This window comes from Felis catus, chromosome B1 (assembly GCF_018350175.1).
Source record: "Felis catus isolate Fca126 chromosome B1, F.catus_Fca126_mat1.0, whole genome shotgun sequence".
NCBI lineage: Eukaryota > Metazoa > Chordata > Mammalia > Carnivora > Felidae > Felis > Felis catus.
The window spans coordinates 198,623,851-198,640,271 of NC_058371.1; the positions used below are offsets into that span (position 1 = coordinate 198,623,851).

Consider the following 16,421-nt stretch of genomic DNA (forward strand, 5'->3'; position numbering starts at 1 on the left):
AATATAAATCAAGTGCGATTGTATCGGCATTGATCAGCTCTGGGAGGGATAAAACGTCAGGAGCATTGTACTACGCAGCGGGTCAGAAGAGTTGTAGGCAGTAACGTGACCATAGAAAACAATTGTTATGAAAAACAAACCGCATAATGTTTTTTTCCCCCCAACCTGGGATCACATTCTTCTAAAAAAACACAGAGGATCCCGTTTAAAGGAGAGAAGGGGCGCTGGGTGGCTCAGTGGGTTAAGCGGCAGACTGCTTGATTTCAGCTCAGGTCATGATCTCACGGTCAGGGACTCGAGCCCCGCGTCGGGCTCCAAGTCGGGCTCTGCACCGGGCACGGAACCTGCTAAAGATTCTCTCTCCCTCTACCGCTTGTGCTCCCTCTCTCTCTCAAAAAAAAAAATAATAAATAAATAAAAGGAGATAAAAGAATTTGAGTTTGGTGAGAATTCACTACCCGAGACCAGATCTCAGCCGCCTCACCGACGTTGATCTAACGCGCTCACATTCATCCGGGGTGATAGACAATTCCGGCTCACGGGAAATAGTTGCCGCAAAGACAACCCTCCGTGCATTTGTCAGGCGATATTTGCCCAACCTGGCCATTCGCAGGTGACTCCAGTGAATTCTCTTGTTAGGTCACTCCTCGGGCTTGGATGTGGACACAGACTATATCTTACAATAGACCTCAAAGAGAGAGGCAGCTGCGTGCATTCGGTAGAAAATAGAAAAAGGCATGGCCAGGTTGACCACAATGATCCAGGGTTCAAAGCCAAAGACAATCTCCTCTAATCCGTTGTCGTACTCGGGGCGGCAGCCGAAGGCGGGAGGGACCCAGAGCTACAAGAGAAGAGGGGCCCGTGCCAGCAGCCGCCTGGGGAGCCCCACGCGACCCCCAGGCGCCAGCCTGGACTCGGGGACTCAGAGTTACACCTGTCCCTGCAACGTCCCCCCTGGAGGTCTCCAAATCCAACGAGCCTGCCTGACTCTTCTGGCCTCCTCAGCCCCCTCCCGAGTGGATGCTGCTCACACCCACCCGACTCTCTCTGTCCCCACAGCCCTCACCTTGGTCGGGACCTCAGTATCCCCCGCCTGAACTGCCACAGTGGCTCCAAATGCCCCCGCCCCAACTCCAGCAGACGCCTTCCATCCACCCTGACCCTGCTGTGGAAGCGATCTTTATAAAGGGCACATCTGACCTTGCCATTCCTCTGCTTGTCACGCTCCAGTGGCTCCCAGGAGCCTTCAGGACAAAGTCCAGATTCCCTCAGTGACGGGGCACTGAGTTTGACTGCAATTAACTACCACCATGTCCCTCACCACGCCCTACACTTCAGCCGCCGAAGGCTGGATGTGACTCTCCTCCAAGCCTTCAGGGCTTTGCTCCTGCCTCTCCCTCTATCAAGGGCTGTCTTCCTTCTTCGGCTGGATCCTACCTTCTTCCAAGTCCTGAGATACTCCTCCTTCCAGGAAGCCCTCCATGATCTAACCAGGCTGGGAAGGAGCTCCTATGTGCACAGCCCCCCGGGGCTTACCTACAGCAGAGGTCACCCGTTTATCACACCCGCCTTTACATCCCAACATTGGTGCCTGGAGACCCCAGCCACGTGGGGCTTTCTGGCTTGACCTGGAGAGACAGCCCAGGCCTTGCTCACATCCCCCTGCTCAGGGGAGGAGCCCCTGCTTTGGAGCCGGACCTGGGTTTGGGGCACTCACAGAGTGCCATTTAACCTCCCCGAGCCTCAGTTTCCTCAGCTGGAAGGTGGGACTACAGACACCTGTCACAGAGGGCTCACATGAGAATAAAATGGCAACTATGTTTGCAAAACCTAAAGCAGTGACCTATCGTTGCTGTCGCTTGCGGAAGCTACGCACTGGTCCTGCCTCAGTCTCCCCGCCCCAGGTCCTCCTCCTCCACCTCCCCTGCTACAGCCGGTCTCCTGGGCCTGCTTCTCTTTGACACTGCACACTTCTGGAACTTTCTCCACCCTTGCATGGTGGCAGGCAGCCTCTTGGATGACCGCCCCCTCCCCCACCGATGCCACCTCCCGGGAGTCATGTCCTTGTGGAAGCCCCTCCCCTTGGGTCAGGCTGAGCCTCATGACTCGCTTCAAACATCAGAATGTGACAGAAGGCGTGAGACGTCACGTCTGAGATTGGGTGGCAGAAGGACCGGGGAGTCCTGCAAGAGAGGAAGCCGGCCGCCCCGTTGTGTGTGACCTGCCCCGTGGCGAGGCCCCGCGGCCAGGAGCGGAGGGAGGTCAGGAACAACCCACCAGGAAGTGAATCCCGCCAACAGCCACGTAAGTGGGTTTGGAAAGATCCCCCGGCGGTCAGCTGAGCAGAGGCACCGGCTAAGCCACGCTGGGGTTCCCGACCTCCAGACTCCACAACATTAACAACCAGGTGTTGTTCAAGCTGCCGAGCGCGGGGTAATTCCTTACACAGCGGCAGGAACCGATGCACCGTTTCACTAGCCTCTCCGTACGGTCCCCTCTGTGTCTCTGCCCACTGTGACCTCAGGCTCCGTGACCCTTAAGGCGCCTCCAACCACCCTGGCTGGTTCTTCCCGGCTCCTTCCTGCTTCCTCCTTCGCTCAGTCTCTCTCTGTTGGCTGGAGGGCTCACCCCTGGGTGCTCTTCCCTCCCCTACACACGCGACCCCTGAACGAGCTCACCCAGCCTTGGCTGTAAATAAACACCAACTATGGGCCGATGATTCCCCCCGTCTGAATTACTCGCCTGATCTGCCCTCGAGGACCCCACGGGCTACTTGGCGTCTTACTTGCGTCTCAAACTCCCCCTCTCACCCGCGACATCTTCCTCCCCGTGGCCGGTCACACGCCAGGCATCACCCTCGTGTTCCCTCTTTCCCTCAACACGCTGCACCTGCAAGCCAGCCCATCGGTGAGCCCGAAGGACTGTGCCTCCATGACGCGCTGGCGTCAGTGGACCCGTTTCTGTCCACGTGCACCTGCCCGCCCATCGCTGTCCCCTGTCACCCAGGCCACCGCGGCGGCCTCCTGACCATCCGGTTTCCACGGCGCCCCTGACGGGCCCACTCACCACTCCGCTGCCAGACTCGCTTCTTCTGCGAGACCACATCCCTTCCCACCAGCCCTCACAGCCACTGAAAACGAAATCGACCCCCTACATGGGATTATAAAGCCCACTGCTGGCTGATCCCTCGCCAGGCCCCCCAACCCCACTGCCCAGGTGTCCCCCACACCCGGTGTCCCCGTCACATGGCCCACCATCCTCCTCCTGCAATGAGATAAGCTCCCTGCCCCGGGGCCTGACCCCGGCTGTTTCCCAGAACACTCACCACCCAGCCCCTGTCACCCCCTGAGGAAGCCCCTCTCACCCGCCTGGGCCTTCTGATCGGAGACAGTGCCAGGCGTGACCTCGCTCCCTCTCGGCTCGTTCTCTGCGGGGGGCGCTTCGCTAGAAGGGGTCTCCTGCCTGACCGTTTACTGCCAGCCCGGACCTCTGGTTCGCAAGCCCCTAAGGCATCACTCACAGCCGCGCTGGCCCTCGGTAGCCAGCCGGTGGCTATATCTTCAGGAGAGAGAGGAACAGACGGAAGACAGTGGGCAGAGAAGGCAGGGACAGACGACTGGCCCTCTTTCCTGAGACCCAATATTTAGATCTGCTGTGGAGTATTTTTGCTTTTCATGCCCGTGGGAGGCGGGGCTGTGTCCCCTTCCCTTGAATCCGGGGGGCGCTGCCACTGCTTGACCCAGAGCATGTGGCAGGCAGGACTGACGCCACGCGACATCCACACAGGCCCCGAGAGACTGGCCCCTCCAGTCTCGGCAGGTTGGCCGCTGGGCCCCGAGCCGCCACCTCAGAAGCCCCCCGACCCCGAGACCGCCATGCTGGAGGGCCCGTGTGTAGACACTGCAGCCGAGGGTCCCAGCTGAGCCCTCTCAGCCACCCCCACCCCAGCCACCAGACCTTGGGCCCTCGATTCCAGCCCGCCCGCCAGCCTCAGTCGATGCCACGAGGAAGACGAGACTTTCCCAGCCAAGCTCTGCCAGAATTTCTAACCCTCAAGGTCGTAAGACCTAATGAAACAGCTGCTGGTTTTGACCTGCACTGGGGGTCGTTTGTTACACAGCAGTAGGAAACCCAAACATCTGCTTGGATGTCCGCCTGAGGTCGCAGAGGCGCCTTACGAGTGGACGCGTCCGGTACTAAACCCGGGGTCTTCCTTCCACCCCGAGCCCCTCCCGAGCCTGCCGCCCCTTTGGAGTCCCCAGTCTCCATAAATAGTGTCACCGTGTCCCCGGGAACTCGGGTCAGAACCGGGGAGTTGTTCTTGACATCTCTCCCCCCCTCCACACGTTACCACGTGGCTGATGTTGGGGGACATTACGCTAAGTGGGACAAGCCAGTCGCAAAGAGACAAACACTCCGTGAACACTCGACTCACATGAACTGCACGGTGTGGTCGAACCCAGAGGTAAAACGGGGTTGCGGGGGGCCGGGGGGTGGCGGTGGGGAACAGGGGCTTGTTTCCCGGTTATAGAATTTCAGTTTCGCGAGGCGAACAGGTTTCAGCGATGGGTGGTGGTGAGGAGTGCCCTTCGCACTCCTGGACCGTATGCTCTGGGATGGTTAGGAGGCGGGCGCCGGGTGGCTCAGTGGGTTGAGCGTTTGACTCTTCATTTCGGCTCAGGTCGCCATCTCGCGGGTTGTGGGTTTGAGCCCCGCGTCGGGCTCTGCGCTTGACGGTGAGTGTAGAGCCTGCCTGGGATTCTCTCTCCCTCTCTCTCTGCCCCTCCCCACTCGCTCCCTCTAAATCAATCAATCAACTCTTTAGAAAAATAAAATGTGGGGTGCCTGGGTGGCTCAGTCAGTTAAGCATCCCACTTTGGCTCAGGTCATGATCTCGCGGTCTGCGAGTTCGAGCCCCGCGTCAGGCTCTGGGCTGATGGCTCAGAGCCTGGAGCCTGTTTCCGATTCTGTGTCTCCCTCTCTCTCTGCCCCTCCCCGTCCATGCTCTGTCTCTCTCTGTCTCGAAGATAAATAAACATTAAAAAAAAATTAAAAAATAAATAAATAAATAAAATTAAAAAAAAATAAAATGATTAAAATGGTAAATATTATGGTAAACGCTTGTGTTACGTGGTATTGCCTACAATTAAAGGTTCGACCGAGTCAAAAAAGAAAAAGCACGAATCGCATCCTGTCACTACCTTAAAGCCCTTCGACGGTTTCCTGCTGCATTCAGGATTCCGTCCTGGCTGTGGCTGTGGCTGCTGAGACCCCGCGTGGTCCACCCTGGCGCCTCTCTCGTGTCCCTCCCTTTGCTCGTCGTGCTCAGCCAGGCGGGTCTCCTTCCCGCCCCAGGAGCACGTCCCGCAAGCCCTACTTGGCCATGCATCCACACGCTCCCCGCGGCCTCCCCATGCCCGTCATTCTGCCCAGACGGTCCCCTCCCCCTTCCCCCCTTCTCCCTAAATCCCACCGTCCCGCCCGCCACCCTCGTCTGTCCCCACGGCCGCTGCCGTCCCCACGTGGACGTGCACACCAGCACCTCCGGCTGCGGCCTCTGTTCCGGCACCTGGTCCTGGAGGATGACGAGTCTCACCCTCTGCCAGGGGCTTCACGGCCTTGTGGGATGGACCGCGGGTGCACGTGTGGCCCGTGGGGCTGCTGAGGGCCCCCCCCCAGACATCACCCCGCGATGATTTCTGTCTTCCGGCTCACTCCCCGGTGAACAGAGGCAGGGCCTGGGGACACCGGGGGCGGAGCACGAAGGTGAAGAGATGACACGGGTCCCCCTCCCAGGACAGAGCCCTGAGTCCGGCCGTCGGGTCCCAACAGACCATCAGTTACCATCAGAGTCTACCATGGCCACGCGGTTCTTGGTCGAGCTGGTCCGAAACCACAAGCCAAGCGCCTCACCGGCGGTCAAGCAAAGAACCCGTGTGGAAAGTGGCTTTTCTGAACTTGCTGAGAAGAGAGAGATTCCTACCTCTGGGTGTGTACAAAAACAACACACGTTAGGGGGATTCTGGAACCAACTCTGACTTTGTAAGATGTAAGCTGAGGGCGCCTGGGTGGCTCAGTCCGTTAAGCATCCGACCTCGGCTCAGGTCATGATCTCATGGCTTGTGGGTTTGACCCCCGCATCAGGCTCTGCACTGACAGTGTGGAGCCTGCTTCGGATTCTGTGTCTCCCTCTCTCTCTGCCCCCCTCTCTCTCTCTCTCTTTCCAAAAAGAAAATAAATAAATAAAAACATAAAGAAAGATCTGAGTGGATACATGCCTCTCTGGAATACAAGCCTCACATAAAACGCAGCCCCGCGATAGTCACTAATCTGTCTCTCTCTCTCCTGTTCGGTTCCTTCATTCCCTGCTGTGCCCAGCACATGCTCCAGAAATGTCTATTCCATGAAAGACGCGGGCCCACCTGGACCCAGGCTCGCCTGGGACCCCTTCTCCCTTCAGAGCTCCTCATAACCGTCTGCCGGGCTGGAGGGGGACCGAGGTCCGGGTGGCCCAAAGCAAGAATCAGATTTGATGGGCAGACACGTGGCCATCTCGGCTTCAGAGGGACCCTCCCAGCGTTGTGGCCTTGGCGTGACATCAAAATTGGCGGTCCCTGGGCACGCCCCCGCTGAAACTAGGCGGAGGAAGCTCGAAAGCCAGGGAGCTGACGGGGGAAATGGCATAGCCCTGGCGGCTGCAGAGAGCTGACCGTGACGACAGGCAGGCGCCGTGGGCGGGGCGTCCCCACCCTCCCGCCAGCCACGGTCATTTCGAGGCCCGTGTGGTGCCAGAGGCAGCTGGCCCCTCCCTTGGTCACCAAGCCCTGCCATCCTACTGTGGATCTCTAGAACGGATCCCAACAAGGCACGGGGCTCTCTCTTCCTTTGTCCTCTCTCCATCCCCGCGGCCACTGCCCTGGCTGTGTACCCCCAGGCCACTGCCCTGCCCTGGCCCCCTGCCAGGGGGCCATCATTTCCCGTCTGGGCTGCTTCAGGGCTTCCGTCCAGGTGTCCCCGCCCTTGGGCTCGCCTGTCTCCATCCTTCCCGCACACCGCTGCTAAGGGGATCCATCCGAGACACAAACCGAGAGGGTCCCCTGTGGCCCTCAGCACGAGGACCAGACCCGGCCGGGCTGACGAAGCTCCGCTCAAGCCAGACCCACAGGCGAGACCCGCCTTGCTCTTTCCCCCGCCGCGGCTCTCCCCGACGTGTGTGGAATTCATGCTGAACTACTTTGCTGCTCCCCAAGTAGGCCGCGGCGGCTTCCGCCTCTGTGTCTTTGAACCGCGCACGCCCTCTGCGCTCAATGCTTGCCTTGGCCACCCGGTAAACCTCCAACCGTTCCTCAGAACCCGGGCAGCCGAAACGGAGCTACCATACGCCTTCCACGTTGCTACTTGCCATCAGAGGCTGCAGGCTGGAAACCACCCACTTCCCCGGCCTCCCTCGCGGCTAGGGGTGGCCGTGGGAAAGCCGCTGCCTGGCACTAGTCCTTCCTCGTGTCTCAAGCCCCGAGGTGATGCTTGGTGCTGCTGCAGCCACTCTGTGGCCGCGTGGCAGTCCGCACCACACGAAGCGTGGTCGAGTGGAAAGACGGACAGCACCTAGATCCTTGATCAAAGGGCTCAGCTGCCGGACCAACCCCGAATGGCCAACCTTCAGGATTCTCATCTTTAAGACTGAAGAGACTGCTGGCCAAGCTTTCTGTTCTTTGCAGCCAAAAGCTCTCCTAACTGAGTCTGGGCCTCACCTCAAGCATCCCCGACTCACTAAAGTCCCTCCCTGGATCCAGGCTCCCGTTACACTGTGCACGTACTCTATGCCAACACTTGCCCTACTCGCTGTATGTTTTCCTTGTGTCCCTTCCCCCCTACACTGTGACCTCTCTGAGGAAGAGGTTATTGGGGAAGGTCATCCAAAAGAAGCAACCGCCAGTCGGCCCCCCGAGCCCTCACAGGCTCCTCACCCACCCCCTCCCTTGTCCTTGGAACGTGGGTTCTCCTTGTCCTTTTCGCTCCCAGAAGCTGCTGCAAGGACACAGCCCTGAAATAATGATGCGGCGTTGACAACACCTGCACGGCATGCGCGACCGAACCCAGTTAAGCCTCTCTCTGCATATAGACTTCTGCCAGCTAGCAGGCAGGTGCAGGGACCCCACTCGTCTTGCTGCTGCCCAAGACAAGCCTCGTACGTAAGTTCCCCTCGCCTATTAAAACCGTCACCTACAAAAAATCAAAAAATAAAAACTAAAACCGTCACCTACAAAGCCGGAGTGGCCTCCTTCCGCCTCTCCCTGCCCTCCGTGGGGCAGATCTGTTACAGATCTCACCCGGGAGGGCTGCTGACCAACAGAGCTGGGGGTCTTGTCACTGCAATCGTTAGCCCCGACCCCAGCCCCTGGCACACGGCAGTGCTCAGTAAGTGGGTTTGTGGAGGAGACGCCTTCATTCCAGCCTCATTTTTTCACCCCACACTTACATCATTTTGATAATGAGCTTCCCTCACTCCTTCTCGGGGGGGGGGGGGGGGAAGAAAAGCAAGGAACATAGATCGTGTTTAAGGTGAATAACTTAATGCACGTTACCGAAATATTGCAGAGGAACAGAAAGGCTGCGATGTTCCTCAAGACGCTTCTCTTGCCGTCGCCCTGCAAGAAACCGGGGCGGCAGGCGGGGCCCGGGGTCCCTCCCCGGCTCCCCTCGCCCCCCTCTCCGCCACAGCCTTCTCTCAGACACGTGTTTCCGTTGGCCGCGCGGAGCATCTCGCCGCCTGGGGAAGCCGCGTCCCCGGCCACAGCCCCGTTCCCGAGGCCGGAAGAGGAGAGGGGCATGGCATTGCCGCTGCAGACGGTGACCATTCGCAGGGTTCTGACGTCCTCAGACAGCGTCTCCGGCTCTCGGTGGATAGACTCAATGATGAAGAGGTTCTGGACGTATTTCTCAACAATCATCAGGACGGAGTAGGGCAGGTTGAACCAGGTGTAGGGGGGGCAGGCTTCGGCACAGAGCACGGCCAAGATGGAACCCCAGGAGATGAGCGAGGAACTGGAGGCGGTGCCCACCAAGAGGTCGGCATCCAGTTTGCGGGCCGGGCTTCTGGACTCATCCAGCGATTTCTGGTCTATCCTGTAAATCCGGATGCCAAGCAGCCCGGCGGCCCCCATGAGTATCAGCAAGGCGATGGCATACAGGTAGAACATGATGAGCGCCGACTCGCTCTTGGATTTGGAGCGCCCGATCTGAATCAGATACACCACCACGACCCCGATCGTGGCGGCCAGCACGCTCAGGCCCAGGACCGAGCCCGCCACAACCCCGCGGAACTTGAACCGCACGCTCTGATGCTGGTGGCCGTCAACTTTGCGTCCGATGTTTTTCCACAGGACGTAGAGCATCATGGAAGCCAGGATCTGATACTCTATGTTGAAGGGATAGAGGTAGTAGATCCCGTGTGAGATGGCCGAGCAGAGCGTCGGGAGCGAGCAGTTACACAGAGGCGTGTGGTCGTCCAAGACTGGGGGCGAGAGAGAATGCACGGGAGGGAGGTTGGCATGTTGAGTGGGCAGGTGGAAGAGCATGAGTAAATAGCGTCACTGGGGAGTCACGCATGGGTGTTTCCGTTGAATTAAAGCTTTGTGTTGTGCCTTGGTACCACGTTTAATATCGTGGCTAAGTTGACGGCCATGACTACCCCCCAGTGAGCACTACCTCCATGAGTCACATTATACCCATCGATCCGTACCTACACCAGCCCTTTGAAATGCTATTATACAAATTTACTGAGCATGCACAGATGGCCACAAGATTTTGCATAAGAGAAGCTCGCTGAGGAGGAGAGAGTATAATTCCATTTTTATAAATTATAGATGTATAGATGATAGGCAGACACATAGAAGAAATCTGGAAAGATAGAAGCTAAAATGTCAACAATGGTTATTTCTGGGTGGGAAAGTGGCAGGCAAATTTGTTTTTTTCTTTCTGTTTTTCTTTCTGGGTTTTTTTTTTTCAGTAAAAGAAAGTTCTATTGTGTCTCTTTCCCCCAGCTTCATGGATTTGTGGAGATATCATTGGCATGTAACACTGTGTAAGTGTGAGGTGTGTACCGTATTACTTTCCTCCAAGTTTTGCTTCCTTGTATCCTCTAAACTTTCTATGTGCATATGATTTACATGTGTGCTTTTTAAATTATTTTTTATTTTTATTGACTTTTTTTGAGAGAGAGAAAGAGAGCACACAAGCAGGGGAGGGACGGAGGGAGAGGGAGAGAGAGAGAATCCCAAGCAGGTTCCACACCCAGGGCAGAGTCCCATACGGGGCTTGAATTTACAACAGTGAGGTCATCATAACCTGAGCCCAAATCAAGAGTCAGATGCTTAATGGACTGAGCCACCCAGGTGCCCCTAAAATTTTTTTAAGTAACTTTATGAGGGAAAATGCCCCTTCTCATGAGCAAAGCGTTTCCTCTTGAGAATATTGGATACTAGCACGTGTAGTGTGAGACAGAAACCATCAAACTCCAATGCTTGGCACACGAGTTGGCACCACTTTCCGGAAGGCACTTGGCAATGGTATAAAGAGTGATTTCATAACAAGGAGGGCACGTGCTATATATAAATAAGAAAATACGTAACAGAAGCCTTAAAGATGATGCAGCTGTAGTCTCGGACCTAGAATTCCAATCTGTTTTGAGGGACGAGTCAAAAATGTAATCAAAGCCAAAAAGTGTAATCAAAGCATTAGGTAAAACCGTGTGTGTGTGTGTGTGTGTGTGTGTGTGTGCACTGGAGAGAAAAAGAGAAACATTCCAGTGTCCAACAATTTAGAAACTGTTAAGCGAATTTTGATACATTCATACAATGGAATAGAAGGCTGCCATTAAAAATTATAATGAAGTTGTGTTTTAATGGTATAGGAAAGTGATCATGTTACATAATGGAAACAGGTAAGAATAAATTGTATACACAGCATTTTTAAAATGCGTGTCACTGGGGCGCCTGGGTGGCGCAGTCGGTTGAGCGTCCGACTTCAGCCAGGTCACGATCTCGAGGTCCGTGAGTTCGAGCCCCGCGTCAGGCTCTGGGCTAATGGCTCGGAGCCTGGAGCCTGTTTCCGATTCTGTGTCTCCCTCTGTCTCTGCCCCTCCCCCGTTCATGCTCTGTCTCTCTCTATCCCAAAAAAAATAAATAAAAAAAGTTGAAAAAAAAATTAAAAAAAAAAAATGCGTGTCACAAGGGGGCACCCGGGTGGCTCTGTTGGTTAAGTGTGCAACTCTTAATATCGGCTTGGGTCACGATCTCATGGTCATGGGATCGAGCCCCACGTCGGGCTCCAAGCTGACAACACGGAGCCTGCTTGGGATTCTCTCTCTCTCTCCCTCTGCCCCTCCTCTGCTTGTGTGCGTGCACTCTCTCTCTCTCTCTCTCTTTCTCAAAATAAATAAATTAATTAAATGGAAAAAATAAATACATATCACAGCTGAGGGCTCAGTTATGAGATCAATTTAGTGGGTAGCTGCCAATGTATTTTTTAAACAGAAAGGACTTGTCATGGAATAGAATGGAATGGAATGATACCAGATGCAACAGAAATTTGAAAGTGTCTCCGATACAGCAAGGTTATTATTTCGTGGCATATGCGTCCACACGTACAGATGTGCACTTGAGCTGCCGTGCAAGTTCTATTTCTTATTGTAGGCTGTAGTCAAAAAAATAAAAAGATTGAATATATACACTATGGCCTTAACTACAGATCAAGAAATAGGACACGACAAAGAAATAACCTAATATTAACAGCACGTAACTGCATTTCTGGGTAGGTGCTACTGTAGGTTTATTTTTTTCTTTACACTTTGTCACTGCCTTAATTCGTGACTTGTAGAGACCAGTTATAAAATCAAATGGAAAGCCTGTGGCAGCACAAATCACCTTCACTTTTTAAAAAAATTTTTTTTAATGTTTATTTATTTTTGAGACAGAGAAAGACAGAGCATGAATGGGGGAGGGGCAGAGAGAGAGGGAGACGCAGAATCGGAAGTGGACTCCAGGCTCTGAGCCATCAGCCCAGAGCCTGACGTGGGGCTCGAACTCACGGACCGCAAGATCGTGACCCGGGCTGAAGTCGGACGATTAACCGACTGAGCCACCCAGGCGCCCCAAATCACCTTCACTTTTGCAGAACCCTGCACTTTTCACCGCACAACCGGTTTCCCACCTCTCGTAACCCAAGGCTCTCCTGTGCAAAATCAGGGGAAGAAATCAAGGAGGAAGGTTCAGATCAACGGAATGTTAGAGCTGACAGAGTCTTTTCTTTGTCGATCAATCTAATTCCATCTTTCCACAGAGGTTCCTAGCGCCAGATCAGATCCGGGTTTCATCATTTACTTGCTGTGTGGACTTGGGCTAGTTACTTAACTTCTCTGTGGTTTGATGTTTTCATCCGCATGATAAGGTCAACACTGACTACCCCATGGTGTTTTGAGAATTAAATGAGCCGCACGAAGGGACTAGAACAGCGTGCCAAGCCCTCAGCAAACACTTCGGAAGTTTGCTTTGTTTTCATTGCTATCACTGACACCAATGAGGAAAAGAGAGTTGACGAGAGAGAAGGACTTTCCCAAGAGTCGGCTGCCGGTGGAGAGCGGGGGTTGGGGGTTGGAGAAACAGCGTGTGCCCTGACTTCACCATCCCCACCCCACTGGTAAGGAGAGAGAGAATCCCAAGCAGGCTCCACACTGTCAGTGCAGAGCCCGATGTGGGGCTCGAACTCACACACCGTGAAATCGTGACCTGAGCTGAGATCAAGAGTCACCTGCTTAACCAACTGAGCCACCCAGGTGTCCCTGGTAAGGAAACTGTTTTAAAGTCGCCCTGGGCGACAGTGAGTGTACCTGAGTAATACATTAAAGCTATAAGGACTCCCTGAAGGAACCTGGTTCAGGTCCCTTCCCTTTATGAATGAGAAAAGGGAGGCCCAGAGACGTTGAATGGTTACCAAAAGTCACACAGCCAGGACGTGATGAGAACATCCCCAAATCTGGGCTCTCCGGTTCCCAGCACATTTCCGCCCTGCACGTTCCTCTCAGCCCCACTGTTCTAATAGAGAAGCGACAGGTCATAAACGCGAAAGAACTTTGGAAGGAGGTGTGGCAGGCTCTCAAACGGGAGCAGGGTGGGGGTGGGGGTGGGGGGTAAGGATGGGCCATAAGTGCAAGCCGGAGAGAGTAAAAAAAAAAACAAAAAAAACCACTTCAAATGAACTCAAACCGATTAACGACAACCCTGAGACCTCTCTGGGTATTTCAAAGCTATACTTTTAGTAGAAAGAACTGGTAATAGACGCTTAATTAAAAACACAATGACTGCCAATCTTCCCTAGCTGTAAACAAAGACATTCGCTTCCATACCAAACTGTACCGTGAGAAATGGTACCCTAAATGATAACCCTTGGGTCCGGCAAGTCCCTGAGTCACCGAGGAAACCATTAATTACCCTCAGCACGTCCTACTTACGTAACCAGAATGAGGGGCTCAGGAGGTTTTGAAAGACTTTCAACAACAGATGATTGTCTGGCCAACGTTGAGGTGGAAGGACCCTGCCGTTCTTTGGAACCTGCCTCTCCGACTCTGAACATTTCTGGTCTCTGCAGCCTTCTCAGAGGTTCCAGCACGGGGACGGGACAACTCTTATCACTCACCTATTGTGACGTTCCCGAAGCCCAGCGTGATGAGACGTTCCTTATGTTCATTAAGTTGGTGCTTTGACTCATTCAGGACACCATTGGTCCACAGAAGCAGGTTAGTGAACACCGAGTGGATCACCCCAAACCTGAAAAACACAAGGACTCAGTTACTGAGCCGCCCTGGGAAGCTCCGAGCCCCATGGGGTGAGATCGAGACATTGTGCACACACACTCCCACATGCACGCACACACACGCGTGCGTGCCTCCTTCGCCGAGAGTCTGGTTTTGCCAGGCAGTTCAGACCTTAGGTGGGTCCCTATCTGGGGAGAGGCAGTTCCGTGGGAACTTGCAAAGCCAGTCTTGGCATTCTGCCTTAATCTTGAACCTGCCAATACTCAGCTCATTGTCGATGGGACAAGAAGAAACTGGGATCCAGTCATGGAAGCTTACTGAAAGCAGGCACCAACCCCAGCACAGCCCGAACCCTTTCTCCCAGAAGGGGAAAGAACCATCACGCAAAGATGAAGGGCTACACTGGAAATGTGGAGGGTTGGGCACGCCCTCACTGTTGGCTGGCCAACCCAATGGTCCTCATCCACCCCCTCTGTCTTGCCACTTGCCTCTAAAGAAACTGAATCAACAATAGCCAAATATGGAAAGAGCCCAAGTGTCCATCAACCGATGAATGGATAAAGATGTGATGTGTATATATGCATATACACATACACTGTGTATACACACACACACACACACACACACACACACACACACACCCCACGGAATGCTACTCAGCAATGAAAAAGAATGAAATCTTTGCAACAAGGTGGGTGGAACTAGAGGGTATGATGCTAAATGAAATAAGTCAGTCAGAAAAAGGTATCGTATATTTTCACTCATATGTGGAATTTGAGAAACTTCCCAGAAGACCATAGGGGAAGGGAAAGAAAAATAAGTTACAAACAGAGAGGGAGGCAAACCATAAGAGATTTTTAAATGAAGACAAAAAAAAAACGAAGGGTGGAAGGTGTCGGGGGGTGGGGGGCGGGGCAAATGGGTGATGGGCATTGAAGAGGGCACTTGTTGGGATGAACACTGGGTGTGGTAGGTAAGTGATGAATCATGGGAATCTACTCCTGAAGACGACTACACTGTATACACTATTTGTTAGCTGACATGACAATAAACAATTAAAAAAAAAAAAAAGAAACTGACACAAGTCAGAGACTCGCTGTCTGGTCTCCCCTGCAGCCTGGCATGGCCACTCTGGCCAGTGGGATGTGAAGTCAAGTCTACTGGGCACTCCCAAAAGCTTCTGATTTTGTGATGAAAAGGATGAGAATAAAAAAGCCTATGTACTGTCCTCCCCCCCCCCCCCACTTTGTTTCCAGCTTTGAATACAGACATGAAGGCTGGAGTTGTGGCAGCTACGTTGTGACCATGAAGCAACCAGTATGGGATGAAATGGTAACCCACTGAGAAGGGCAGAGTGAAAGCATACACTTGTCCACCATCTGCCCAGAGGAAAACTGGTGTGACTGGGTCCTCAACCCTGACCTTTCCTCTCCTCTGAGTTTTAACCCCAGCTGCCCCCTCGGGGGCTCCCACAAGTGACCACAAGCCAAACTTTCCTCGTTTGAACCCTGGCTTCCTGGAGCAGCTGCGTAACATCCAGGCACAAGAGGAGAAGGGAACAGGTGTTTGCCCATCTGCTTGCCCCTGTGCTCGCCCAGCGGCTATAGATTGTGGCCAGCTCACCCCGGGGCCCAGCACAAATGCAGACAATGCTGTTTGCCTCAGGCCGACTGCCTTTTCTTCTACTTATAATGCACACGGCTCCTTTTCTTCTCGTCTTTCCTGGTGCACAGGGCACCGTCCAATCCCAGGCCCGCTGGACCCGATGAGATAATGCCAATGCCGCCGGCAGCTGCAGAGAGTCTCCGTGAGCTGGCAGCCTCTTGTTGGTCCGACCTGGAAAGTGTCCTACAAACTAAGGGCAGACACTTCCTCATGCCAGGCCTCCTTGTTCATACTCGGGTCTGATGGCCCCAGACCACAACAAACACAAGGCCTCCGGGGGCCACTTCTGATCTCAGTGTATGCTTTCAGCTCCATTTGCACAGCTACTGTACCTCCAAACCCCACCCTTGGGAAGAGAAATGGACCCGAACAAGTTAAGGGGAATTCTTAGATCGGAGAAAAGTCCCAGGACATACAAAAAGCATGGGGCCGTGGAATCCTGGCTCAAAAGACCAGAAAACAAACAAACAAACAAACAAACAAACATGACAGCAGGTCTGGGAGTGGTAAGTTCTGAAGCCTTCAGGGCCCGGCAGGAAACGTCAACGAATAAAGCAGGTCTGGGGTCCATTAGGGAGCGGTGGGGACTGTAGCAAACTGAGGCTACACCCCCCACTCAGCTCTGGCCCTCTGCTGCACGTGCGTTTGGGACGGCCAGATCTTCCAGTTTTGCTAGAGAAGTCGAAATCCAAAACCTAAAGGTGGGGAGTACCTCAAAAATGTTTAACACTTGTCTCTACACACAGAACAGGCCAAATCAAGCTCTGTGTGTTATCTCGTTCAAGCCTCTCGCTGTCCAGGTTAGGAAAGGGGCCACGAGACAGGGAGAGGCTTGCGTCCAGACACCCAGCAAGGAGGTGGGCACGGAGTTGTGTGTCCCATCCCTTGGAGTTCCCTCAGATGACAGGCCCTGGTTGCCAAACGTCTGGGTGCCTGGCCTCAAGCC

The 16,421-nt window shown here is 54.2% G+C and overlaps 1 protein-coding gene across 1 annotated transcript in view; it reads right to left on the reverse strand.

Annotated features, from left to right (window-relative positions):
• Nucleotides 1-337: 337 nt before the first annotated feature.
• OTOP1 (otopetrin 1) overlaps nt 338-16,421 on the reverse strand; it is a 35,146-nt gene continuing 19,062 nt past the window's right edge. The window contains exons 4-6 of the mRNA XM_023253312.2: nt 13,693-13,823; nt 8,586-9,514; nt 338-841 (exon numbers count right to left, since the gene is read on the reverse strand). Coding sequence (XP_023109080.2) covers nt 671-841; nt 8,586-9,514; nt 13,693-13,823 — 1,231 coding nt within the window. The 3' untranslated portion in view covers nt 338-670. The remainder of the gene's footprint in view (nt 842-8,585; nt 9,515-13,692; nt 13,824-16,421) is intronic.